The sequence below is a fragment of the Mastigoproctus giganteus genome, chromosome 5 (assembly GCF_048544385.1).
Source record: "Mastigoproctus giganteus isolate SK-2022 chromosome 5, ASM4854438v1, whole genome shotgun sequence".
NCBI classification, from domain to species: Eukaryota; Metazoa; Arthropoda; class Arachnida; order Uropygi; family Thelyphonidae; genus Mastigoproctus; species Mastigoproctus giganteus.
Window position 1 is genome coordinate 114,653,034 of NC_143579.1, and position 26,687 is coordinate 114,679,720.

At 38.8% G+C, this 26,687-nt stretch overlaps 1 protein-coding gene across 1 annotated transcript in view; it reads left to right on the plus strand.

The window, feature by feature from the left end:
- The window catches only part of mbc (dedicator of cytokinesis protein myoblast city), a 966,604-nt gene that overhangs the window by 179,487 nt on the left and 760,430 nt on the right, over positions 1 to 26,687 (plus strand). The window contains exon 10 of the mRNA XM_090373417.1: positions 8,304 to 8,367. Within this exon, the coding sequence (XP_090229543.1) occupies positions 8,304 to 8,367 (64 nt within the window). The remainder of the gene's footprint in view (positions 1 to 8,303; positions 8,368 to 26,687) is intronic.

The following is a 26,687-nucleotide window of genomic DNA, read 5'->3' on the forward strand; positions in this document are numbered from 1 at the left end:
CATATCTGAAGTTATTTCTTCTGACATTATTCAATTTGTATGAGTATATAGTAGGAGTAATAGTGGCAAATGATGCAAGAAAGCAAGCTTATATAGTATCAAAGAGAACAGAAGGGAAAAAAAAACTACACACTTCACCCTTCCATAGCTTCCAAGAATTTGTCTAGTTCTTCCTTGAATTTATTCATCCACTTCCACAACAGATGGAATCCTGATCCAACAAACAAACCACCCGCTGACAGAAGGAAAACGTCTGCACATTTAATCTGCAACCATTCTTCCTCAACTTGAATTTATGCTGCCTTGTGTGTAGCCTAAGGAAGAGTGCTGTTAACATTCACCTTACTCGGTCCATTCAAGGCCTTAAACACCTCATTCAGATCACCCGCAGGTGCCTAGTCTCTAGATGCTACAATTTGCAAAAGGCACTTTCTGCTATTCAAACCGCTTCACCAATCTGGTTGTTGTTCCCTACACCCAAGCGCCTCCGTAGCCAGGTGGGCAGGAGCAGCAGTGCGTAGCACACGCTTCTTGATTAGACCGGGATTCGAGCCCATGACCACCAAATACGGAGGATGCGGAAAGGTCAGGGAATGACCACCGCATATCCCCGGAGCAATATGGCCTTAGTTGCTAATGCTCCCAAAAACCAAATAACAACAACCTGCACCTATTCCAGCAGATCTACATCCTTTATAAAGTGAGCCCTTCAGACCTGTATACAGTACTCAAGATGCAGTGAAACCATAGCCTTGTACAAAGGGATAATCACCTCCTTATCCCTGCCTGCAAAGTTTCTATATATCATTGACAGAACCGCATGAGCTGGCCTAGCACCATGTCTGCATTGATCAGAGAACTTCATATCTCATTGCACAATTACCTTTGGGTCTTCTTCATTTTTCACTACCCTGAGTCCAGAACCACACAGTTCATAAGTTACTCTGAGATTACTGCTAACCATGTGTGCAGTACCTTGAATTTGTCAATGTTTAACTTCAACTGCGATTTACCAGCCCATTGACCCAGTTTTCCTAGATCTTGCTGCAGTAGTTTACCCTGATTATTACTGTTGTTCACCACCTTGCCAACCTTTTTTATCATCTGCAAACTTAGACATTAAACCTGATATATATACCTTCATCAATATCATTAATAAATACAGTAAACCCCCGCTGTTCGTGGTATCTATATTTGCGGTTTCGCATATTTGAGGTCACTGATTTAATATAAAATGAAACCTAAAAAAAATATGAATTTTAAAGCGCCGTGAATATTTTCTGCCATAAAAAAACATGGGCATGGCTAAAATTATCTTTCCCGGTCAAAACAGCATTCAATGGGTGGTGGAGAGGGGTGACAAAATCGCGAGCGTGGATGTTTCTCACTAATCCTTGTTCAGTATGTGTTATGCGCTTGTCATTGAAGGTTTCGTCGTTTGCTTTTAATTTATATGCTTATAAATTGAATAAATTTATCAATTTATATGCTTACAAAAGTGATAAATCTACCGTTTTTCAGTGTGTAAAACAGACTTTTTCAAGTGTGTTAACGGAAGAAAGTGACTTTATTGTGGACAAGTTCTTTCTAACCCATACAAAAATATGGCTACGAATAACGAGGGAAATGTGAAAATATCAAAGAAGGTGATGATATTAGCGAATAAAATTGAGTTATTAGACAAAATTTCTAATGGTGAAAGTGTCTCCTCAGTAGCAAAACATTATAAAATCAATGAGTCAACGGTACGATCAATCAAAAAATCCATCGTAGTGTCCGTGAAAACGCACTAATTGCTTAAGTAACTTGTGATGTTACAAAAGTGATAAATTAGAAAAAATGAAATTAGATTAAATTAGAAAAAATGGAAAAGGCTTTAAATCTGTGGATAGAAGACCGAACTCAAAATAAAATTCTGTTAAGTTCACTCATCATTCGTGAAAAAGCAAAACTCCTTTATCAACATTTTAGCGAAACTGGTAATAGCACTGGCGGGATAATTTTTTTTGCTAGCAAAGGCACTGGTTTGAAAGATTTGTTTGAAATTTCTAATAAATATTACATTTAATATTAAATTGTTTCTTATTTTCATTTCGATGCCATATGCTTATATTTCTAATGGTCATATTATGAAGGTACATATAATACATACATAGACAAAATTTTAGACTAGTTTTTCTTATATATTTCATACTTTGGAATGGAACCCCCTTTATTACTATCGGAGCCATAACTCGGTATTCGCATTTTCGGTATTCATGACATTTCTCAGGAATGTAACCCCCGCGAATAGCGGGGGGGGGGGTTTACTGTATTGAAAAAAGCAATGGGCTCAGCACTGAACTGTATTGGACTCCACTAATAACATTAATCCACAAAGAGCAGTGCCCATTGATAATCACTCTCTGTCTTCTTCCACTTAGCCATCCCTTTATCCATACCAGTAACTTGCCCTTAATGCCACATTGCTTCTGTTTTACAGCAGTCTTTTTTGTGCAACAGTATCAAAAGCTTTCTTGAAATCCAAGTAAATGAAATCAAAATTGTTTTTTGTATCCAGTTACTTGGTCACTGTCACATTAGTAACATCAGATTGGTTAAATAAGACTGCAGCTTTAACAAATCCATGCTGCAACTGCTGCACAACTGCATTCCTATCCAGATGGCCATTCATTACTTGTTTAACCAGTGACTCCATTATTTTCTCTGGAACAGATATTAAGCTAACAGTCTGTAATTACTCGTGTTAAGTTTGGTTCTGCTTTATGAATTGGGAATACACTCTAGATCTCTCTTCAGTCCATAGGGACCTCCCATGAATCCAAGGATGCTCTCATAATTATGGTTTGCTCCCCTCCTTTGATGACACCTTTAATATGAATGGATAGATCACATCCATCCCAGGTGCCTTTTTTAAGTTCAGCTTCAACAAATTTCTTCCACTTCCCTTTCATTTATTACAGAGATTTAGCTCCCTGTTGCAGTTTGATAAACTTCTGACATCCCTTTCCATACAGAATTTTTGTGTGTGAATGTAGATGCAAAATAGCTATTCAGTTCATCAGCAAAGTGAGCAGTGTCATCAAAATAATTAACCTACTGACATCAAGTTGCTCAATGTGATTCAACCCCTACTTTCTGCTGTTAATATAAGCATAGAAGTCTTTGCTTCTTTTCTATGAATTCTTTGCCAGAAACCTCTCATAAACTGCCTTAGTTTGCCTATGTCCTTTGTGACTTGATTACAGGCTAATTTATATATACCATAGGCTTCTGCATAAACTGATAATTTATATGCATCCCATACACTTTTCTTTTTTTGCCACATGTCTTAGTAGTTCATCTAGCATCCATTTAGCTATAAGCCTTGAACAGTATTTCTTCATTGGTATGAAAAGTTTCTATGATTACTTTCCTGAATCATCAGTTGCTCCCATTGCATAGAATTTAAAAACTGTCTGAGACCACTGTAGTCACCCTTCTGAAAGCAAAAGCCTTTACCCTTGATAGTAGTTAAGTCTTTAATTAAATTCCACATTAGTACACTGTGATTGCCGCCACCCAGTTGGTGTTTTACCTGCACATTTTTAATTCATAAGGAATAATTGCTGATAACCAGATCAAGAGTATTGCTTGCTCTTGTTGCCTCTGTAACATTCTGCTGCTCAAGAAAACAGTCATCCAAGAAATCTATGAGAGTCTTGCCAGTGTATGGGTGACCAACTCACAAATTCCTTTCAACATCTGGAAAGTTAAAATCCCCATTATAAGACATTCTGATTTACTGGTCTTCTCTGTTTCTCTGTGTGCATATACCATACAGAGAATCAGAGTGGGCCCATAAATTAGAATATTTGGTATATGCATCATTGTCATCATGCCTATAACACACTCCTACTCTCAATTGTGTTTTCCCAGTGCTTATAACACCAAACTGATTCAACATTGCCCTGGTTACCAGTGCTGACTGGATACATTGCCTTTTATTTAATATGCTTCTTAACTAAGAGCATAATGCCTCCACCACTCTTGTCCTGCCTGTCCTTGTACTATATATTGTACCCTCTCAAATTTTAATTCAGCATTACTTATGTCTGAGTGGCACCTCTCCACTATACCTACCTTGTCTTCATTTGATAACTTAATCAGTACTTCAAATTCATCAAATTTATTTATATTGCTCCTAGAATTAGTGTACATGCAAGTATATGTGCACATTTTCTTACACTTAGTTACCTTAACACAGCCCATGTATTTACTTCTTCCATGATCACCCACAATAGAGCATGAAATCCTTGACACCTCACTTTTCAGGCTCATGCATTTTCCAGTAGAATCAGTGCTAGACTCACCTTCACCTCTGCCTGTGACTCTAGTTAATATATTAGTCTGTGTATCCACCCCCAAGCTAGCAGTTTTCCGACTCATCTCTCACTGCCTCGATAGCAACAGCAAACACTCTTGCACCCGTTCTATTTAAGCAGTTTCTACTGTTAACAAACATAGACCACACTGAGAAAAATTATACCCTGTTAATTTTGTACATTCTCTCTAGGGGCGAACTGATTTACGAGACTCTCAATGCATTCCCTCCTATTGTGTCTGGACAGACTGCAGACACTTTCCAATTCAGTTTAACTCATGACATTTTCCCAGCATTGCACTGTACTTGTTAAGTAAGTCCTCAGATCTCCTACTCTTAATGTTAATGTCTACGTGTACAACAATATAACCTTTTGTGTCCTTAGAAGATCATATCTGCTCTACATCATCTACTTTTCCCCTTTGTAGACATACCCTGGTCCTATTCCACCTATCCTTTTTGCACAATATATTTCCTATTTCCCTGACAATGGAGTCACCAACAGTAATCATCTCCTCAGAAGGTGATTATTATTGGTTGTGCTCCAAGGCATTTTGTAGATTACCACTGGTTTGCCTGATGCACAAGTGTGAGCTCTGACTGTTTCATCTTGCAATTCTTACAGACATTTCTAGTCATTTAAATGCCCTTAATTTAAAACTACAAAGGAAAGAAAAATTGGTCTCTGGTTTGTATGGTGACATCAAATCATTTCAGAATAAGTTATTATTTAAATCCCAAACTTGGCAACCATTCAGTTCACTTTGAATGTTGTACTGAGAAAAAGAGAAACAGATATTTCCAAAGAATCATTGCCTCTCCTTATTACAATTACTTTTTTGATGAGTTTGAAAGTCGATTTGCTGATATAAGATCCCATGAAAAAGACATGAGGTTATATCTTGTTTGAGAATCCATTTACTTCTATGGCTGAAAACTGCAATACCAGCTTGCAACTTGAAATTATTGATCAAGACAAACATGGTTCAAAAAGAAGTACATTAAAAGGACAGAATTCATGGGATATCTGGTTCCTGGCAATGCAATGCTGTCGCCCCTCTCATTAGTGGATGAACCCACTGCTTGGCAGGTGGACAGTAATTCGATGTCAGTAAGAATAAATGTCTTGAGTTAACCGACTTTGAAAGAGGGATGATAGTGGGTGCCTGATGCGTGGGTCACTCTATTGCAGAGGTGGTACAGAAATCATACTATCCTCGTTCAACAGTATCAAGAGTGTATCGGGAATACACCACATCCAGAATAACATCTCATCACGGACAGCATTGTGGGAGGAGAATTGTAGTGGATGAATGTGGCTGCCAACGCCTTTTTTGCATTGATTCAGCCAACTGGAGAATGACAGTGTGCACAAATCACCACTGACTTTAATGAGGGTGATGCCAGAAATGTCTCCACCAAAACCACCAGGTGATCGTTAGCCGCAATAGGTTATGGAAACCACCGATCACTAGAGTCCCATTGCTAACACCAAGACACAGGACTCTAAGCCTCAACTGGGTGAAAGAACGTTGGCACTGGACCTTGGATGATTAGAGACTGGTCTCCTGTTCCGATGAGTCCTGTTTTCCAGTTATTTCGAGCGGACAGGATGGTGTGTGTATCTGGCTGAAACTGCATGAAGCTATGCATCTATCATATCAACAAGGAACTGTTCAGGCAGGTGGATGGTCGGTAACGGTCTGGGACATGTTCAACTGGCACAAGTTGGGACTTCTGGTATGTCTAGACACATCTCTGAACGGTCCAGGTTCTGTGTCCATCCTTGCAGACCACCTTTATAGTCACTGTGCACCCACAGGGAAATGCACTCTTCCAGCAGGAAAATGCACCTCCCCACAGAGCTGTCATCACTAGAACATAGTTTGAAGAGCAGTGTGCAGATTTTACCAACATGAAATGGCCTCCCTCGTTCACTTGACACGAATCCTGTGGAGCATCTTTGGGATGCTGTGTAAAGGTCCGTTCGAGCTTTGGATCCTCCACGTGAAATGCAACAGAATTATGGACGGTGGTGCAGCAAACATGGATGGAAATACTTGTAGAACACTTATGTGAACTAGTGGACTCGATGCCTCGCTGTGTGACTGCCCTTATCGAGATGAAAGGTGAGCCTACCCATTACTAGGTAGATGTCCCATGATTTCTGTGCACTCAGTGTGTATATGGACTCCAAAAATAAACTACTTGAATTCTATTAGTGGAAAATTTGAAGATTGTCTGTTAATAAAAGAAAATGCCACAAAAGTGGCTACTGTGTTTGGATCATCTTATGTTTTTTCATGCTTGAAAAATAAATATTTAAAAAGAAACAGAATAAAAGATGAGCATATTTATTCCATATTGTGAATTGGTGGCCCAATTTTTCAACCAAATTTTGAATAATAAGTCAGAAGGTCGCTTCACCCCCTCCTGCCTTGTGTCACACGAACCTGAATTATATGTTTTTATATTTCAATTTTTTTTTAGTGGGAGAAACCCCCCACACCCCATTCTTCACCATTTTTGATTTGTTTTCCGTTAATACAAAGAGATTTTTAGCTTCCTCTAATTGTCCATACGGAAAACATGGTGATGTTCAGTTAACACCAGCCTTAGATAATGTTTGACCTTGACTTTTGTTTATTGTCATACTAAAAGCCAATTTCACAGGAAACCGCATTCATTGAAAAATGAAGTTATTTTTCATATTCTCCACCATTTGAATACATACGAATCTGTGGAATATATGCTTTCGATCCAGCTCTGTCACTTGACGTGTTCACAAACCAAACATTTCTTCTTTATTTCCACTACACAGTCTTATGACATAAACATAGTCTTTCATTTTTTGTATCTTTCATTTCTTAATTGTGATGCCTTTAACTCATTAATTTCAAATTTTTCAATAATCGCTTTGCTTTCTTTGATATCAGGATTTTTAAGTGCTGCTTCATACTCAAGATCTTTTCTTTTCTTCTCAGCCTTTCTGATATGATCTTTCTCTTTTCTATTACTGCCATTGTTAAAAGTTGTTAATAGCTAAAGAAAAATTAAATTGTTGCCTTGAGACATGTAGAATTCTAAAAATTAGACTGTAAAAAATTACGAGTTCGTAAAAGCGTCTTTGAGACAGACCTGTCAATCACTTTGTTGTAGTAGGACGCAATAGCAGTAATCCCCGCCTTGCAGAAAGCAAAAAAGTGCACGTGAAAAAGCAAAATATTCTTTTATATATAGATTATCTAAAAATATGCAGCCTCAGTTATCTCATTAAATGTTAAGTTTTCTTCAGAAAATGTTATTGTGTATTGTACTTAATAAAATTTTCCAAATTTTCAATTTAAGTGTATCATTATATTTATTTATTCACCTTAATATTGAAAAGCTGTGATCCTTTTCAGATTATAAATTTTCTAAAGCGAGCATTTAAAAGCAAATTTAAGGTATTTAAAAGAAAAGAAAAGGAGTCATATTTATATAATTTTAATAAAATCTAAAAAATAAATCTGTGACATAGGTGTGTTGCACAAAGTGTTGGGAATTTGAATTTTTTATATATAGCCTGAAAATGAAAAACGGTAACATGAAAACAGAAACTTCCTTTTACCTGTAACAAGATATGGGAAATGTAGCACACAAAGTGTTCTCTAATTACTCATTGCTACCCATGAAACAAATCTAACTTTGAATGTGGCCCCTGTATGGGAAAATGTTGGACACCACTGGTTTAGATAATCAATGTCTTACTGTCTTGTCTTACTGTAAGTTGTTTTCGTCAGTGTTTTAATATAGTAGCCTCATGGAGAGGTGCATAAAACTAACATTATTAAAGGATGGAATGATTGGTTGTGTTGTTATTCATTATTAAACTTTTCATAGATTTTTTTTTTTTGTTTATATGTTTTTTTAAATCTATTTATTTTTCTTTCTTTCTTAGGACTTGGGAAGTAAAGATCTTACCAGGGAAAAAGTTTTCTTAATTTGTCAGATTATCAGAATAGGTAAAGCATGCTAATTCCTAGTAGGAAATTGCTATATTTCTGTTCAGAATTTTTTATTGTATATATACAGACTGAAGTCAAGCTTACTATAATAATTAATGATAAACACCAGCCAAGAAATTGAACTGAAAATTTACTATAAAATGAAATAATATACAGTGAAATGTGATAAAAATAAAACATTAATTAAATTATAGTTACAATATAATTTACAATATAGTTAAAAGCAATAAAATTATCTAAAATAAATTGGGTTAAAAGCGATAAAACAGTGAAACCTGGAGCTTTCAGAGAACTGCCGTCTCCTTCTTCAACAGCATACTACTAGTGCTAAGACACATCCTTGAGTAGCAGGTCCATGGCACTCATGAACGTGATCATTAGACACATGATCTACATTCTCCATGCGCGTATCGGAAACGGAAGTGGCTCGCTCCCGAGCCACTTCCGTTTCCGATACGCGTTTCCCATCCGGGCCTTTCAGAATGTATTGTACGGGCATTGCGGGAGTGCCAGACTCGCTGTGTGCGACTTCCGGGTCGGAGGTTGCACACAGTAATATCCCAAGTTAAAGATCCCGTAGCCCAGGACCATACTAGTAATGTGGTCTACGAGATTAAGTGCCCGGATTGTGAGGAGTGTTATGTGGGGGAAACGGGGCGACGTTTAAAGGACCGTTTGGGGGAACACACGACCGCTATCAAGACAGCTAACTATGCGAGGTCTGCTGTGGCAGAGCATTTCTGGGAAAAGCAGCATCGGATCTCCCCTGAAGACACGGTCATTACTGACTGCGCCCATGGATTTTGGGAACGCAAGTGGCTCGAGAGCTTGCGAATCGGTGCATCCAGTCACAATACTATTAATAGGGACAGGGGGATCCGTGTACACCCCCTGTTTGAGGCAGTTGTCCTCAGAAGGGATGACCGTTTCTGTTTGACACGCTCCCGAGCCACTTCCGTTTCCGATACGCGCATGGAGAACGTAGATCATGTGTCTGATGATCACGTGCATGAGTGCCATGGACCTGCTACTTAAGGATGTGTCTTAGCACTAGTAGTATGCTGTAGAAGAAGGAGACGGCAATTCTCCGAAAGCTCCAGGTTTCATTGTTTTATCGCTTTTAATCCAGTTTATTTTAGATAATTTTATTGCTTTTAACTATATTGTAAATTATATTGTAACTATAATTTAATCAGTATTTTATTTTCATCACATTTCACTGTATATTATTTCATTTTATAGTAAATTTTCAGTTCAATTTCTTGGCTGGTGTTTATCATTAATTATTATAGTATGGAAATTCCCAGCCCATAGGCCTGTTTGAAGATGAAGTCAAGCTTGTTTTAATTTACAGATCATGTGTTACTTTTATTGATCTTTAATTACTATCTCAGTGCCTGAAATTGTTGTTGTGTATTTTCCACTTCATTTTATTCTATCATGAGGTGAGTAAATTGAGTAAACATAAGAATTTCTGCCCCAAAATTGAACTAAATATAAGGGAAATAAAATGCCAATGTACCTGCACATGTTAAGTAGTTGAAAATTTAGTGTGAAAACTCATTCAGTAAACAACAAAATGAACAAGAATAATTTTTTTTTTTTTATGTGAACCCCAAACACGAGAGGTATTAGAACCTATAGTACTTAATACCGTGCTTGGGTTGGAGGTTGAGAAGACGAAAGAAGATATTTGTTGACATTGAACTTGAACCTCTGTAGATTGTAATTTTCGGGAAATACGTATGAAGGAAGGTTGTTCCAGAAAACAGCAGTTGAATGAATAAATGAGGAAGATGAAAAGTTGGTTCTGTGGGTTTGAAGTTGGACAGTAAATGGATGTTGGCAGGTGGCTGCATGTGTTCGAACTGTTTTGAAAGAGTGAGCGGGAATTATAGAAGCCAATTCAGAAGAGCAATGCCCATGGAAGTATCTGTAGAAGAGGCATGCAGCAGAGACAGTACATCTATGAGAAAGTGAGTGGAGAGACTCTGTTAGAGATGAATCATTAATTAACCTAACTGCACTCTTCTGAATGGAATCAAGAATGCTGAGAGAGGTTTTGGGGGCACCACCCCAGATGTGGGAACAATATTCCATAGCAGGGCGGATTTGCGATTTATACAGAGTGAGCAGCTGTTTGGAAGAAAAGTAATGCCGAGAGCGAAAGAGAAAACCAAGTTTTTTAGATGTAGAGGAAGCAATATTTGTAATGTGCTTGTGCCAAGAGAGATTAGAAGTCAGGGTAATCTCCAAAATAGATATATCATTTTGCCTAGAAATCGGAGTGTCACTAAAGATAAGCATAGGAGCAGAAGAATCCTTTTTGCGAGATATAAGACAAGACTGAGTTTTAGAAGGGTTGAAATCAACTAAGTTGCCTTTGCCCCATTGGAGAATTACCTGAAGATCGGCATTTAAGGAATTAGTAGCAGATTTTCGACAAGTTGAAGCTGATTGAGCAGGACAAGGTTTCTCAAAATGGAAAGTTGAATGCAATGTGCTATCATCAGCAAAACTATGGATAGGATTTCCAGTCAGTGGAAGAAGGTCATTGATATACAAAAGGAAAAGAGTGGGGGAAAGAACTGAATCTCGGGGGACACCGGCATTAGTGAGAAGTTAGAAGACAGAGAGCCATCTACCATCACCCTCAGTGAGCGATCAGAGAGAAAACTGGATAACCAATTACTAAAAACAGTTGGCGAACCACAAGATGGAAGCTTGTTTAGAAGACCTTTATGCCAAACACGATCAAAAGCCTTTGAGATGTCAAGAGCAACTACTTGTGTTTCACCGAACCTTTCCATTGAATTAGTCCATAAATGGGTAACATAAGTCAGAATATCACCAGTGGATTGACACTGACGGAATCCATACTGGCGATCGTTGATTCAGACGATAGGTTTCTAGGAAGTTTAAGAGTTGGCGGTTAATTGATTTCTCCATTACTTTAGAAAGAGTAGAAGTAATTGCAATGGGACGATAATTGGATGGGAGGGATTTGTCACCCTTTTTAGGAACTGGCTGGATATGAGCAAATTTCCAAGCAGAAGGAAAAACACCTTTGGAATAAGAAAGTGAAAAAAAGGTGGCAATGAATAAGAGTAAGTTCAGGAGCACAGGTTTTGAGAACAAGTGGAGAAATACCATCAGGACCTGGAGCTTTCTTAGCATCAAGATTCATCAAAATCCTTCTGATATCGTTTTGACGGAAGACCACAGGAGGCATTGAATGGAGTGTGTTGGGAATGGTGGGAGGTGTTTTACCAAGATCATTAATACATGAGCTGGAAAAAAAATGGGATGCTAGTAGGTCAGCTTTATCCTTTGTTGAAGTGACAACAGAACCATCTGGTTTGGACAGAGGTGGGAGCAGAGATGGGCAAAAGTTGCGGCCAATAGCTTTGGCAAGAGACTAGAATGCTCGGCTACCATTAGGGCAAGAAGCAAGTTTTCTACTCTTAGCCTGTTCAGACTCTAGTTTGGACTGATTAATAACTGCTTTACAATTGTTGCGAGCTTTGGTGTAGGCAGAAAATGACACTGAAGAATTAGAAACAAGCCAATTACGATATGCAACATTCTTCTCTTGAACAGCCTTAGCACATTTATTGGAAAACCAAAATTTTAAATAAAGGACGAGATTTTAAAGTGGAGTGTGGGATAAAGGATTCCATTCCTGCAAGAATAATTTCACTGACACGATCTGAGCAAACGTTGACATCAGAAGTTTTGAAACAGTAATCCGAACAAGGAAAAGAAGAAAAGAAGTATCGCAGGTCATCCCATTTTGCATTCTTGTAATGCCAAAGAACACGAGGTTGCGAATAGCCATGAGATAAAGGTTCCATTGGAGAAGAGACAGTCACGTTGTGATCTGAAGTGGCTAAAGGAGCTCTCACTTTGACCGTGTACTTAGAAAGTTTGTTTGTGAGAAAAAGATTAAGCGTATTGGCTGTATGATTAGGATTGTCCAGTATTCTTGTAGGTAAATGAACAATCTGTGCTAGGTCATTAGTAATGGCAAAAGCCTCAGCATCTCGACCTGCTGGTTCGGTGTGACTAGAAAATGGAAGCCAGCTGGAGTTGTGCACATTAAAATCACCAAGGAAAATTACCTCTCTGTTAGGAAAGTTGGACTGGAGAAAGTCAAGTTGCAAAGAGAGGAAGTCAAAGAGCTCCAAGTGATTAGTGGAGTTGGAAGAACGGTAGAAACAACAGATGAATTTGACACAATGAGGTAGAGAGATTTTAAGCCAGAGAAGATCAAAGAGAGGAGATTCCAAATTGCCAAGTCTCTGACAGGGAATATCAGAACGGACATATGCACAAGTACCACCTTTGAGGTGAAAGGAATCATACAGCGAATAATTTGGGCATCTGAGATGAGCAGTAGTTGAATCAACTGATAACTGAGATTCTGTCAGAAAAAATACATGTGGTTTGGCAGAATGCAAGTGGAAATGGACATCGTTGAGATTAGAACTGAGACCACGTATATTTGTGAAATTAATTAGGAAGTGCTTGAGAGGTTTAGATCTTTTCGCAGATAAGCTTGCTCTATTAGTTTGACAATTCATGGTGTATTCAATGGTAAGAAAAAGTGAGTGGGACATGCTGTATGAAGTAATGAAATTTTTGGATATGGCATACACGTGGTAAGAATATACCCAGATCCTTGACATAACGTGACCTCGACAATGCTCCCCGCATACACACTACTCGGACTCCCTCCAGTCACTATCTGGCAGAGTAGAGGTAGCAAGATTATACACTAGCTGATCCAGAAGCCTCCTAGAGAGTTACCAATAGGTTCGGTCCGGTGTACTAACTAGCAGCCGGCCTGGGAACACCATTTTAGAGCTGTACCCTCGAAATGTAAGGAAAATTTGATCTCGCCACAATGTTCATCATAACCTCAAAAGTCGTCAATCATACTGCATGATGGAAGCGATAGGGAAGGGTTGACCGGAACTTAGCTCTGGAGACTAAACATGGGTTCCACCACCTTCAAGCCTCCAATAAGCAAAGTGGTGGTATTTCACCGGTTGATGAGAGTCATCTACCACCTAGTACTGCCTGGTAACATAGAGGGTCGGCGTTCCTCCATGTGGTGTGGGCGCCACACCTCGACCCCTGCTTACGTTTGTTCACACCTGGGTGGTCACCCACCATGTACTTGTGCATGGAAGTTATACCCAGGATTACTAACAGTCCTACCATTGTGAAGGTGCAAGCAGAGGATTTGACTGTCACATATCGTCCAGACTTTGCCGAAATTGGGTCCACTTGACTTGAGTGTCACCCGATTATCAGTTCCATCAGCGTTTTAGACTCCCAGGTAGCAAGTACAGCTTGTCTGGCATATCTGATAGAATGTCTGTGGCAACCTCGAGGACCAATTTGATAATATATTGGAATTAGTAGTGGCAAAATGATTCAACAAAGCAAGCTTATATACCATCAGCCCAAAAAAAAAAAAAGCTCAATCATTTCATTTGTCCATTCTGTCTAATAAATTGTTTAATCCATCTTGAATTTTATTTCAGCAAATGGTTCTCCACCTGAAAGCTAATTTTTGCACACATACTTTGCAACCACCGTTTTCCAGTATAAATTGCTTCCTTCATGTGTATGTTATTCTAGAAAGAGTAAGGATGTCACCTTGATGGGAGTGGAGCCATAATTCAATCACAGCTTGGATTTGTGAAAGGGAGATCATGCCTTACTAATCTGATTATCTAATTATGAGATTGTTACAAAGAATAATCATGGCCTCATATGTATACCGTGATTTCAGTTAATCCTTTGATTTTTACTGTATGATTGTTGTATAATTTGAAGCAATGTGGCATTGGGGGCAAGTTATCACTATGGATAAAGGGACGGTTAAGCAGCATGAAACAAGAGTGATTATTAATGGCCACTGTTCTTCATGGACTAATTGTGATGGGTAGTATTATAGGAGGATGTTGAGGCATTGCTGTTTTCAATATTGATATAGGTATGTTCATGTTTGATGTTTAAGTTTGCTGTGATACAAAGGTGGTCACAGTGGTTCGTGATAGTAATCAGGTTATGTAATCTAGATAAAGACAGTCGGAAACAGTAGGAAAATATCAATTGAGGTTTAACAGTGATAAATGTATGGTACTATATTTGTGTAGCAGTAATCCAGAATAACATTCTAAATGGGTGGTACCACGCTCAAGATCGTGGAGAATATAGTCCAACATTAAATTTTCTGAGCAGTGCAAACAGGTTGCTAGAACAGCCCATGGGGTACTTTTATTGATATACTGGAATTTTGCCACATAAACATAAAGAGGGAATTATCCCTTTGTGTATGGCAATGGTCAGGTCACCAAAGCAAACAAGGCATCATCAACTGTGAAACCCTGAAAGTACACTACCTGCATAAATACATAAATACATTAATATCAATCATGTGCAAAACTGCATTAGGAGCAAATTTTAACTCTGCTCAGTAGACTTTTGGATTCTCTAAAAATTGTTGGTTTTTTGTTATCAGTTTGTTTAAAATTAGTAGTTCAGTTATTATTTGTGTTTATCTGATATAGTTGGGATGATTGCTTCTCACTTGGCATTCAGAATAATGCAAAAAAAAAAAAAAAAAAATTAAACCTGAAGTGAGAGGTGGAATAGAAGATTTAATTCTATATTAGCTTTGTTAGAAGTTTTTGTTGTCTATAATCTTGTTATTTATAATAATCAAAAACATAATTTTATAAAATAGTTCATAACATCACAGTTCTGGTCTGAGTACTTGCGTTAGGAAGAATTTTGAGCTCATGGAAATGAATAAGTTATTTTGAAATTTTTATCATATTTTTGATTCATTGACATATTAAAATTGTGTTTCAACAATAGTTTAATAGTTTTGGGATGTTTGTTAGCTTATTTTTAAATTTTATAAATGATTTTGTAAATTATGACTTATTATTTGTACTGCTATTGTATCGCTGCTTTAGTACAAATATTGTAACACATAGCTAGTAGTTCAGTGGAATAGTAGTGTGTAAATGCAATATACAATGCCGTAACATGTAGCTAGTCTAATTGTGATAAATAAGTAGCCTGCGTGTTCTAATCACCTGTTAGGCATATATTTTTTTTTTGTTTTAGCTAAGAAATTTTATTTTATTGTAAGGATATAGCTAATATAAAACTGCGATCATAACTATATAGCATAATGTATATCTTGAATTTGATAGCACAAGGTATAACGTAAAATGCGATAGTGTAATATGTATAATGTGTATACGTATACATTTGTCTATTAGCTTAGTGTAGTATTGTCAGTTGATTGATTAATTTTCATTAATTTTAATTGTTCATCAAATAATATATATTTAAATTGAAATCATGCTGCAGACTAGAGCAGCAAAGCAACGAACACAAAAGAGAACCATATTCTCCTACGAATAACAGTCTAACAAAATGTGTAACTTGTGCGAGGTTTGCACAAGTTACACATTTCGTTTTTCTTTATGGAACAGGACATGATACAGCCAAGGTGGAAGTTTTTATCTGTATGTGTTCATTGGAGAGTGTGGGAAGAAATTAGGTGCCAGCTCAGCATTCTGATGGATGTTTATGAGAGTTTAAAGAGTAGGTAGATGTCCTCAAAGGAATTAAAGTGGAGGGCCCCATCAAGCTCTCAGATGCCTAATGCAACACCAGAGCTCATCTGTGCTTGTTAACAGGAGAGGCTGTTTTTACAGGGATGGGTAAAAGGGGTGCAAGAATGTTTGCTGATGCTATTGATGCAGTGAGAAATGGGTTGAAAAACTGCTAGCTTGTGGGGGGAGGGGTGGATACACAATCTAATAGATTAACTAGAGATACAGGCAGAGGTGAAGGTAATTCATGCATCTATTGGAAAATACAGGAGCCTTGAAAGCAAGATGTTAGCAATTGTAGACGCTGCTCTGAATCATCATGGATCCAGTGAATACATGGGCTGTGTAAATTTATCTAAGATTAAGAACATGTGCAATGCTAGGGGCATTGTCAATACATTTGATGAATTTGTAGTACTGATTAAGTCATCAGTTGCAGACAGGATAGTAATAGAGGAGACATGGTGTCACTCAGACATAAGTGATGCTGAATTTGAATATGAGGAGAACAGTGTATACAGGAAGGACAGATAGAACAGGAACAGTGGAGGGATTATGCCTTTTGTTAAGATATGTATTAAATCTAATGCAGTGCATCCAGCCAACATTGTTGAGCAGTGCAATGTTGAGTCAGTTTTCCCAATGCTTATATCAAGTTGTGATATAAGCACTGGGAAAAGAAAACTGAGAAGATTGTGATATTGGTCTAAATACAGTGGGCCAGTAAATCAGAATGTCTTATGATGGGAGATAAAGACAACTATTTTCAGTGTAAAGGGAAAGACTTTTGCTTTCGTAAGGGTGACTACAGTGGTCTCAGACAGTTTTTAAATGTTTCTTAGTGGGAACAACTGATGTTACCAACAGCAAATTCTAAATTTGAAATATTCTGGGAAGTAATCAAAGAAGCTAATAGGCTTTTCATACCAACAAAGAAATACTGTTCAAGGCTTAGAGCTAAATAGATGTCAGATGAACTACTAAGACATGTAGCATAGAAAAGTGGCATAGAATGCATATAATTACACTAAAATTATAGAAGCCTATGGTATATATAAATTAGTCTGTAAACAAAGGAGTTAGGTAAACTGAGGCAGATTATGAGAAGTCCCTGGCAAAGAATTCAGAGAAAAGCAACAAAGACATCTATACTTATATTAACAGCAGAAGGAAGTGATTGAATCACATTGAGCTATTTAATGTCGATGGTCTAACTGTTGATAACCGTGCCCAGTTTGCTGACAAACTGAGTAGATATTTTGCATCTACATTCACACGTGAGAAATGCAGTATGTGAGGGGATGTCAGAAGTTTATCAAACTCCAACGGGGAGCTAAATTTCTGTGATAAATGAAAGGAAAGTGGAAGAGAAATTGTTAAAGCTGAACATAAAAAAAGGCACCGGGGGGGGGGGGATCTAATCATTCATATTAAGGATGGCAGCAGAGCAACCACTTAACCATAATTATGAGAACATCTTTGGATTTGAGGGTAATCCCTGAAGATTGGAGTGTGCCAATGTGTCCAAAATTCACAAACGAGGAACAAAGGGTGACGAGCAATAGTAATAGTAATCGTGACATGTGATGCTAAAAAACAAGCATATGAGCTTATGGAGCATCAGCCAAAAAAAAAAAAAAAAAAAAATTCACACAACCATTCCCTCTAAATGTTTGACCAGTTCCTCCTTAAATTTATTTAACCTATCAATTTCCACAAACACAGGTGGAAGTTTGTTCCAGCAATTAACCATCGACTGGCTAAACGCAAATTTTCGCACATCTATTCTGCACCTGTCTTTTCTCAATTTAAATTTATGCCCCCTTAGGTTCATAATCTGAACAAGTGGAAGAATCCCATCAGAATTTAGCATGAGCAACCCATTCAAGGCACAATACACCTCAATCAGATCACCTCACAGATACCTAGTCTCCAGCTGCTGCAATCTGCAGAACTTAAGACTCTCTTGGTAAGAGAATCCCTTCATTCCCCTCCCCAATCTTGTTACCCTTCTCTGTACACACTCAAGCAAATCTGCATCCTTCCTAAAATGAGGCCTCCAGACCTGTATGCAGTACTCAAGGCATGGCCTGACTAGTGACAATCAGGTCCTTTTCCTTGCTATCAAAATTCCCATATATCATTGACAAAACCCCATGATCTGCTTTTGCAGCCTGTCTGCATTGTTCAGAAAACTTCATATCTCAGAAAACTTGGTCCTTGAGGTTGTCACAGACATTCTTTCAGATATGCCAGACAAGCTGTATTTGCTACCTAGGAGTCTAAAACGCTGATGGAACTGATACTCGGGTGACACTCAAGTCGAGTGGACCCAATTTCGGCGAAGTCCGCACGGTCTGTGACAGCCAAATCCTCTGCTTGCACCTTCACGATGGTGCGACTGTTAGTAATCCTGGGTATAACCTCCATGCTCAAGTACATGGTGGGTGACCACCCAGGTGTGAACCAATGTAAGCAGCGGTCAAGGTGTGACGCCCACACCATGTGGAGGAATGCCGCCCCTCTATGTTACCAGGCAGTACTAGTTGGTAAATGACTCTCATCAACCGGTGATATACCACCACTTTGCTTATTGGAGGCTTGAAGTGGTGGAACACATGTTTAGTCTCTAGAGCTAAGTTCCGGTCAACCCTTTCCTATCTCTTCCATCATGCAGTATGATTGATGACTTTTGAGGTTATGATGAACGTCGTGGCGAGATCCAGTATTCCTTACATTTCGAGGGTACAGCTCTAAAATGGTGTTCGCAGGCCGGCTGCTAGTTAGTACACCGGACCGAACCTATTGGTAACTCTCTAGGAGGCTTCCGGATGAGCTAGTGTATAATCTTGCTACCTGTACTCTGCCACATAGTGACTGGAGGGAGTCCGAGTAGTGTGCATGCGGGGAGCATTGTCGAGGCCACGTTATGTCAAGGATCTGGGTATATTCTTACCACGTGTAGGCCATATCCAAAAATTTCATTACTTCATACAGTATGTGACACTCACTTTTTCTTACCATTGAATACACCATGAATTGTCAAACTAATAGAGCAAGCTTATCTGCAAAAAGATCTAAACCTCCCAAGCACATCCTAATTCATTTCACAAATATACGTGGTCTCAATTCGAATCTCAACGATGTCCATTTCCTCTTGCAATCTGCCAAAGCCCATGTACTTTTTCTGACAGAATCTCAGTTATCGGTTGATTCAACTACTGCTCATCTCAGATGCCCAAATTATTCGCTGTATGATTTCTTTCGCCTCAATGGTGGTACTTGTGCATATGTCCGTTCTGATATTCCCTGTCAGAGACTTGACAATTTGGAATCTCCTCTCTTTGATCTTCTCTGGCTTAAAATCTCTCTACCTCATTGTGTCAAATCATCTGTTGTCTCTACCGTTCTCCCAACTCCACTAATCACTTGGATCCCCTTGACTTCCTCTCTTTGCAACTTGATTTTCTCCAGTCCAACTTTCCTAACAGTGGGGTAATTTTCCTTGGTGATTTTAATGTTCACAACTCCAGCTGGCTTCTATTTTCTAGTCACACCGAACTCAGCAGGTCGAGATGCTGAGACTTTTGCAATTACTAATGACCTAGCACAGATTGTTCATTTACCTACAAGAATACCGGACAATCCTAATCATACAGCCAATACGCTTGATCTTTTTCTCACAAACAACCCTGCTAAGTACCAAATATACGTGGGACTGTTAGGGAGTAATTGTCCAGTCAGATATGAAGTTTTCTGAGCAATGCAGACAGGCTGCCAGGGCAGGTCATGGGGTTTTGGCACTGATATATAGGAATTTTGCTAGCAACGAGTAGGAGGTGATTGTCCCTCTGTATAAGGCAATGATCAGGCCACTCCTTGAGTACTGCGTACAGGTCTGGAGGCCTCATTTTAGGAAGGATGTAGATTTACTTGAGCATGTACAGAGAAGGGCAACAAGATTGGTGAGGGGAATGAAGGGATCCTCTTACCAAGAGAGGCTTAAGTTCCACAAATTGCAGTGGCTGGAGACTAGGCACCTGCGCAGTGATCTGATTGAGGTGTATAAGGCCTTGAATGGGTTGAGCACGCTGAATTCTGAAGGGATTCTTCCACTTGTTCAGATTATGAACCCAAGGGGGCATAAATTCAAATTAAGAAAAGACAGATTTAGAATCGATGTGCGGAAATTTGCCTTTAGCCAGCGGGTGGTTAATTGCTGTAACAAATTTCCATCTGTCGCTGTGGAAGTTGATAGGTTGAATAAATTTAAGGAGGAACTGGACAGGCATTTGGAGGGAATGGTGTGATTTTTTTTTTTTTTGGCTGATGCTGCATAAGCTCATACACTTGCTTTCTTGCATCATATGCCACTACTACTACTACCCGGTCGAAGTGAGAGGTCGTTTAGGCACTTCAGATCACAACTTGGTGATTGTCTCTTCTCCAATGGAACCTTTATCTCATGGCGATTCCCAACCTCGTGTTTTTTGGCATTACAAGAATGCAAAATGGGATGACCTGTGAAATTTCTTTTCTTCATTTCCTTGTTTGGATTACTGTTCCAAAACTTCTGATGTCAACGTTTGCTCAGATTGTGTCAGTGAAATTATTCTTGCAGGAATGGAATCCTTTATTCCACACTACTCTTAAATATTTCGTCCTTTATCTAAACCTTGGTTTTCCAATAAATGTGCTAAGGCTGTTGTAGAGAAGAATGTTGCATATCGTAATTGGCTTGTTTCTAATTCTCCAGCTTCATTTTCTGCCTACACCAAAGCTCGCAACAATTGTAAAGCAGTTACTAATCAATCCAAACTAGAGTTTGAACAGGCTAAGAGTAGAAAACTTGCTTCTTGCCCTAATGGTAGCCGATCATTCTGATCTCTTGCCAAAGCTATTGGCTGCAACTTTTGCCCATATCTGCTCCCACCTCTGTCCAAACCAGATGGTTCTGTTGTCACTTCAGCCAAGGATAAAGCTGACCGGCTAGCATCCCATTTTTCTTCCAACTCATGTATTAATGATCTTGGTAAAACACCTCCCACCATTCCAAACATGCTCCATTCAATGCCTCCTGTGGTCTTCCATCAAAAGGATGTCAGAAGGATTTTGACGAATCTAGATGCTAAGAAAGCTCCAGGTCCCGATAGTATTTCTCCATCTGTTCTCAAAATCTGTGCTCCTGAACTTACTCTTATTCATTGCCACCTTTTTTTCACTTTCTTATTCCAAAGGTGTTTTTCCTTCTGCTTGGAAATTTGCTCATATTCAGCCAGTTTCTAAAAAGGGTGACAAATCCCTCCCATACAATTATCGTCCCACTGTAATTACTTCTACTCTTTCTAAAGTAATGGAGAAATCCATTAACCGCCTACTCTTAAACTATCTAGAAACCGTCCGTCTGATCAACGATCACCAATATGGATTCCGTCAGTGTCGATCCACTGGTGAAATTCTGGCTTAACTTACGCATTTATGGACTAATTCAATGGAAAGGGTCGGAGAAACACAAGTAGTTGCTCTTGATATCTCAAAGGCTTTCGATCGTGTTTGGCATAAAGGTCTTCTAAACAAACTTTCATGTTATGGTTTCCCATCTGTTTTTTGTAATTGGTTATCCAGTTTTCTCTCTGATTGCTCACTGAGGGTGATGGTAGATGGCCCTCTGTCTTCTTACTTCTCCACTGATGCCGGTGGCCCCCCAAGGTTCAGTTCTTTCCCACACTCTTTTCCTCTTGTATATTAATGCCCTTCTTCCATTGACTGGAAATCCTATCCATAGTTTTGCCGATAATAGCACATTGCATTCCACTTTCCATTTTGAGAAACCTTGTCCTGCTCAATCAGCTTCAACTTCTCGAAAATCTGCTACCAATTCCTTAAATGCGGATCTTCAGATAATTCTCCAGTGGGGCAAAGACAACTTAGTTGATTTCAATCCTTCTAAAACTCAGTCTTGTCTCATATCTTGCAAAAAGGATTCTTCTCCTCCTATGCTTATCTTTGGTGATACTCCGATTTCTAGGCAAAATGATATATCTCTTTTGGGGATTACCCTGACTTCTAATCTCTCTTGGCACAAGCACATTACAAATATTGCTTCCTCTGCATCTAAAAAACTTGGTTTTCTCTTTTGCTCTCGGTGTTACTTTTCTTCCAAACAGCTGTTCACTCTGTACAAATCTCAAATCCTTCCTACCATTGGATATTGTTCCCACATCTGGGGTGGTTCCCCCAAAACCTCTCTCAGGCTTCTTGATTCCATTCAGAAGAGGGCAGTTAGATTAATTAATGATTCATCTCTAACAGAGTCTCTCCACTGGCTGTCTCATAGATGTACTCTTTCTGCTGCCTGCCTCTTCTACAGATATTTCTATGGGCACTGTTCTTCTGATTTGGCTTCTATAATTCCCGCTCTCTCTTTCAAAACAGTCCGAACATGTACTGTCCAACTTCAAACTCACAGAACCAACTTTTCATCTTCCTCATTTATTCATTCAACTGCCATTTTCTGGAACAACCTTCCTTCGTACGTATTTCCTGAAGGTTAGTCTACAGAAGTTCAAGTCCGATATCAACAAATATCTTCTTTCATCTTCTCAACCTCCAACCCCCAATGGTACTAAGTACTATAGATTCTAATACCTCTCGGGTTTGGGGTTTACATAAAAAAAAAAAAATAAATAAAATAACATATTAGCACCGGACATAAGTGTTAGCTGATCTTACAATGCCTTAAACCATGGTGCAGTGTTTTCAGCAATGGAAATATAAGTATGATCAGGCATTTTTTTCCCATATAAACCTGTTTCATCAAGGTTGAATATCTGTTTGGGTACGTACTCCCCCTCTCGTTGTGCTATCTGTAAATATTTAAAAATTATTTTAAATTCGCGTAATTTAAACACGCGTAAAGTAAGATGTAACTGTAGTTGTTAAAATATATACTAATTTTATTTTAGGATGAAAATAGGATGATAAATTTTGTTTAATAGGATGATAAAATTTTTGTTTTTTATCTAAGCTAATACTCTGCTTTTGAAAATACGTATGTGATTATTGTCTATCTGACAATAACCACATACACAGACTTCTTATGTAAAGTGTAGAAGGAATGGGATGAATCAGATTGGTCCATTTGATGTTGACAGTTCGATTGTTGATGAACCTGCTGAGGTAGCTGACAAACTGAATCAGTATTTTGCATTTAGATTCACACATGAGGAAGTCTGTAGGAAAGTGCAGGCCAGCAGCTTATCAAACTCTGGCAGGGAGCTAAATGATTTTGTAATAAATTAGAGCAAAGTGGAGGAGAAATTGTTGAAAGTGGACATAAGAATGGCACCTAGAGTGGATGGGGTCTATCCATTTATATTAAAGGAAGTAAGCAAACCCTTAGCTATAATTATGAAAGCTTCCTTGGACTCGGGGGAGATATCCATGGATTGGAGATGTGCAAATGTGTCTCCAATTCATAAGGGGAGATCGACGGGTCACACGAGTAATTACAGACCTGTTAGATTGACTTATGTTCCTGTGAAAATAATGGAGTGACTTGTTACAGAAGCAATGAAGGATTATCTAGCCAAGACTGCAGTTACAGTTCATGGGTTTGTTAAGGGGAAGTCTTGTCTGGCAAATTTGATTGGATACTATGATGTAGTCATAAAGGAACTGGATGAAAAAAATAATTTTGATATCATATACTTGGATTTTAGGAAAGCTTTTGATACTGTTGCACATGGAAGACTACTGTACAAGTTGGAGCAGTATGGCATTAATGGTAAGATGTTACAATGGATAAAAGGATGGTTGAGTGAGAGAAGCCAGAGAGTGGTAATCAATGGACACTGCTCTTCATTTAGTGTGGAGTCCCCCAGCGTTTGGTGTTGGGTTCATTGTTGTTTTCTGTATTTATCAATGATATTGATGAAGGTATATTAGTGTTATTGTCTAAGTTTGCAGACGATACGAAGGTTGGCAGAGTTGGTAATGATATTAATGATAGTACGGTACTGCAACTGGATCTGGAAAAGTTGAGCAGATGGCTGAGGGGTGACAACTGAAGTTTAACATTGACAAATATAAAGTACTGCATATGAGTAGTAATCCCAGAGTAATGTACCAACTGGGTGATACTACACTCAGTGTAGGAGAGAATGAAAAGGACCTGGGAGTAATTGTGCATAAGGTATGTTTGTGTCAGACGGCACCTGGGATTTCTCCCACCTCCGCGTGTGTTCGCTGTATCGAGGACAGTACACTTTCAAGCCAGAGACTTGAAAGTGTGTGGGCCATGTCTGTGCAGTGTGATGTGTCGTGCCCATTTGTTCTCCGGCTTATTGGCTACCAGGCCCCCAGTGGGGCCCAACGTTACACATACCTCGTCACGTGGAGGCTAGCCGGGTGTGTCCAGTATAACAACAAGTTGCTCTGGCAGGTCCTGCCACCTAGTTTCCTTGGGATTTCTGTGGCTAGGACAAAAAAAAAAAAAAATTACGCATTTGACATTAACGCTTTATGGGATTGCTGTTAGGAAATCGCTGGTTGGGGTTGAATGTTAGAGAGATGTGTTAAAAGGCCTAATAAGTCCAGCAACTTTTGATGTTATTAAATTTAGACATGTGAGGGCTATACGCTAGATAAAAGATAATAGTGTTAGTTGTCATAGAGATTTCCATGAAACCGGCAGAATTTAGACAATTAGAATTTGGGAGCATTGTTAAGGGGTGTACTCGGTCGGTTTCGTGAGGGGGGGGGACAGAAGAATAGGGTTGATAGAATAGGCATCCCCAAAGAGGTCAGTGGAGACGAGCTCCACCAGGCGAAGTATGGGGGGGAGGCAGGGAGGGGAGAAGACAGAGACCTGTCTCCTCCCTCCCCTGCCTGGGGATGGGGTTTTAAAGGGAACCGGGTTAGAGTACCCAGTTCAGATTGCCAATGGGCGTGTCGGCAGCAAAGCCGCAGTATGTCTTTGTCGGTGATGGTTGTCATGTCCATGTAGTGTCGAATCCGGTAAGAAGGTCAAGCTGCCCATCCCGCTCTGGGGGTGGGATATGTCAGATGGCAGCAGGAACCCACCAGACGAAGGAGTGGGAGAGTCACATTTACTTCATTCATAATCTGCATTCTCACTCTACTTGCATTCTTTGTTTTTTTTTTTTTTTTATTATTACTTTTTTCTTATTTTATAATTTTTTCCCCCCAAGTTTTAGATATATATATATATATTATATATATATATTTTTTTTTTTTTTTCACTCACGCTCATTCATCTTTTTCTTACACATCGGGGGGGGGGGATGCAGTGACGTGTAATGAAAATTTAAATACTAATTAAAACTAGGGTTAGTGTGTACTTAACTGTAGCATTTATGGTTTGTATTCTTTTTTTCACACACTTACGCTTTCATTCATTCTTCTAGCTCTCATTTCATTTATTCGACTTTTGCTTTCTTCACTGCACTCTCTGGGCACCTCAACTTACTGTTATTCTTCAGTTGTGGTGCAGGCCTAGCTGCAATTTTTTTTTTTTTTTTTTAGCAGGCCGGTGGAGAATGCAGTGATAGTGTTTCTGTGATTAGTAAATGTTTGTTAGTATATATAAAATAGTGTAAGTTATTTTTAACTTTGTATATTCTTTTGGCCAATTAATTTGCCCTTCCACTCATTCCCATTCACTCTATCTTTCCCTCATGCTACGTCACTCTTTCTTTCACCAAAATTTCACCGCATTTCTTCGATTCTAAGACACACCTTTTTTTTTTCCCCTATAAATGTCTCTAAAAACGGGGTGCGTCTTAGAATCGATGGCGTCTTACGATCACAGTTTTTTTTTCGAATTTTCCCGTGCTTTGCACACAGCGTCACACATTTTGTTTTTATGCGGAACCCCCGCCTCCAAGTTTGACTGTTATCGCATTCTCCAATTCCATTGCAGAATAAAGTGGTGTGGGTGATTTCATGTGCTTTCGAAATGTGAAGCCACTATTATTTCATTATAGTGGAGCTCACTCAGCGAAAGCTAGGAAGTTTTGTTTGAATCTTTAAAGGTACGTAAGAAGTGGAGTTACTGTATTTCATTCATTTTGACCCCTTATTGCACATTAAAATGTCAAAAAGATTGCCCTACGAAGCCATATTGAAACTAAAAGTTATTGTGTATGCAAAAGAACATGGAAATAGAGCTGCATGTTGACATTTTGACATTAGTGAAATAAATGTTTGTCATTGGAGAAATGATCGGAATTCCATATTTCCATGCAAAGCAACAACCAAGTGCTTTACAGGGCCTAAGAAAGGAAGATTTCCACAAGTCGATGAAGCTGTGATACGTTTTGTAAGGGAGACATGTGCAAAAAGATTACCCATCACTCGACAGGCCATGCAATTGAAAGCCCGAGAAACTGCCAAGTTCCTCGGAATAGAGAAAATAATTTTTAAAGGCAATTGCGGCTGGTGCAACAGACTCATGAGTCATAATAGATTATCATTAAAGTGCCGAATATCTATCTGTCAAAAAATTCCTGCAGACTTTCAACAGAAGCTGATAAACTTTCAGTGACAGGTGATGAAATTAAGGGAAAAAAAAGAAACTATGAGTTTAGTCAAATTGGAAATGCTGATGAAACCCCAGTCTTCTTCGAAATTATACCATCAATGCTAAAG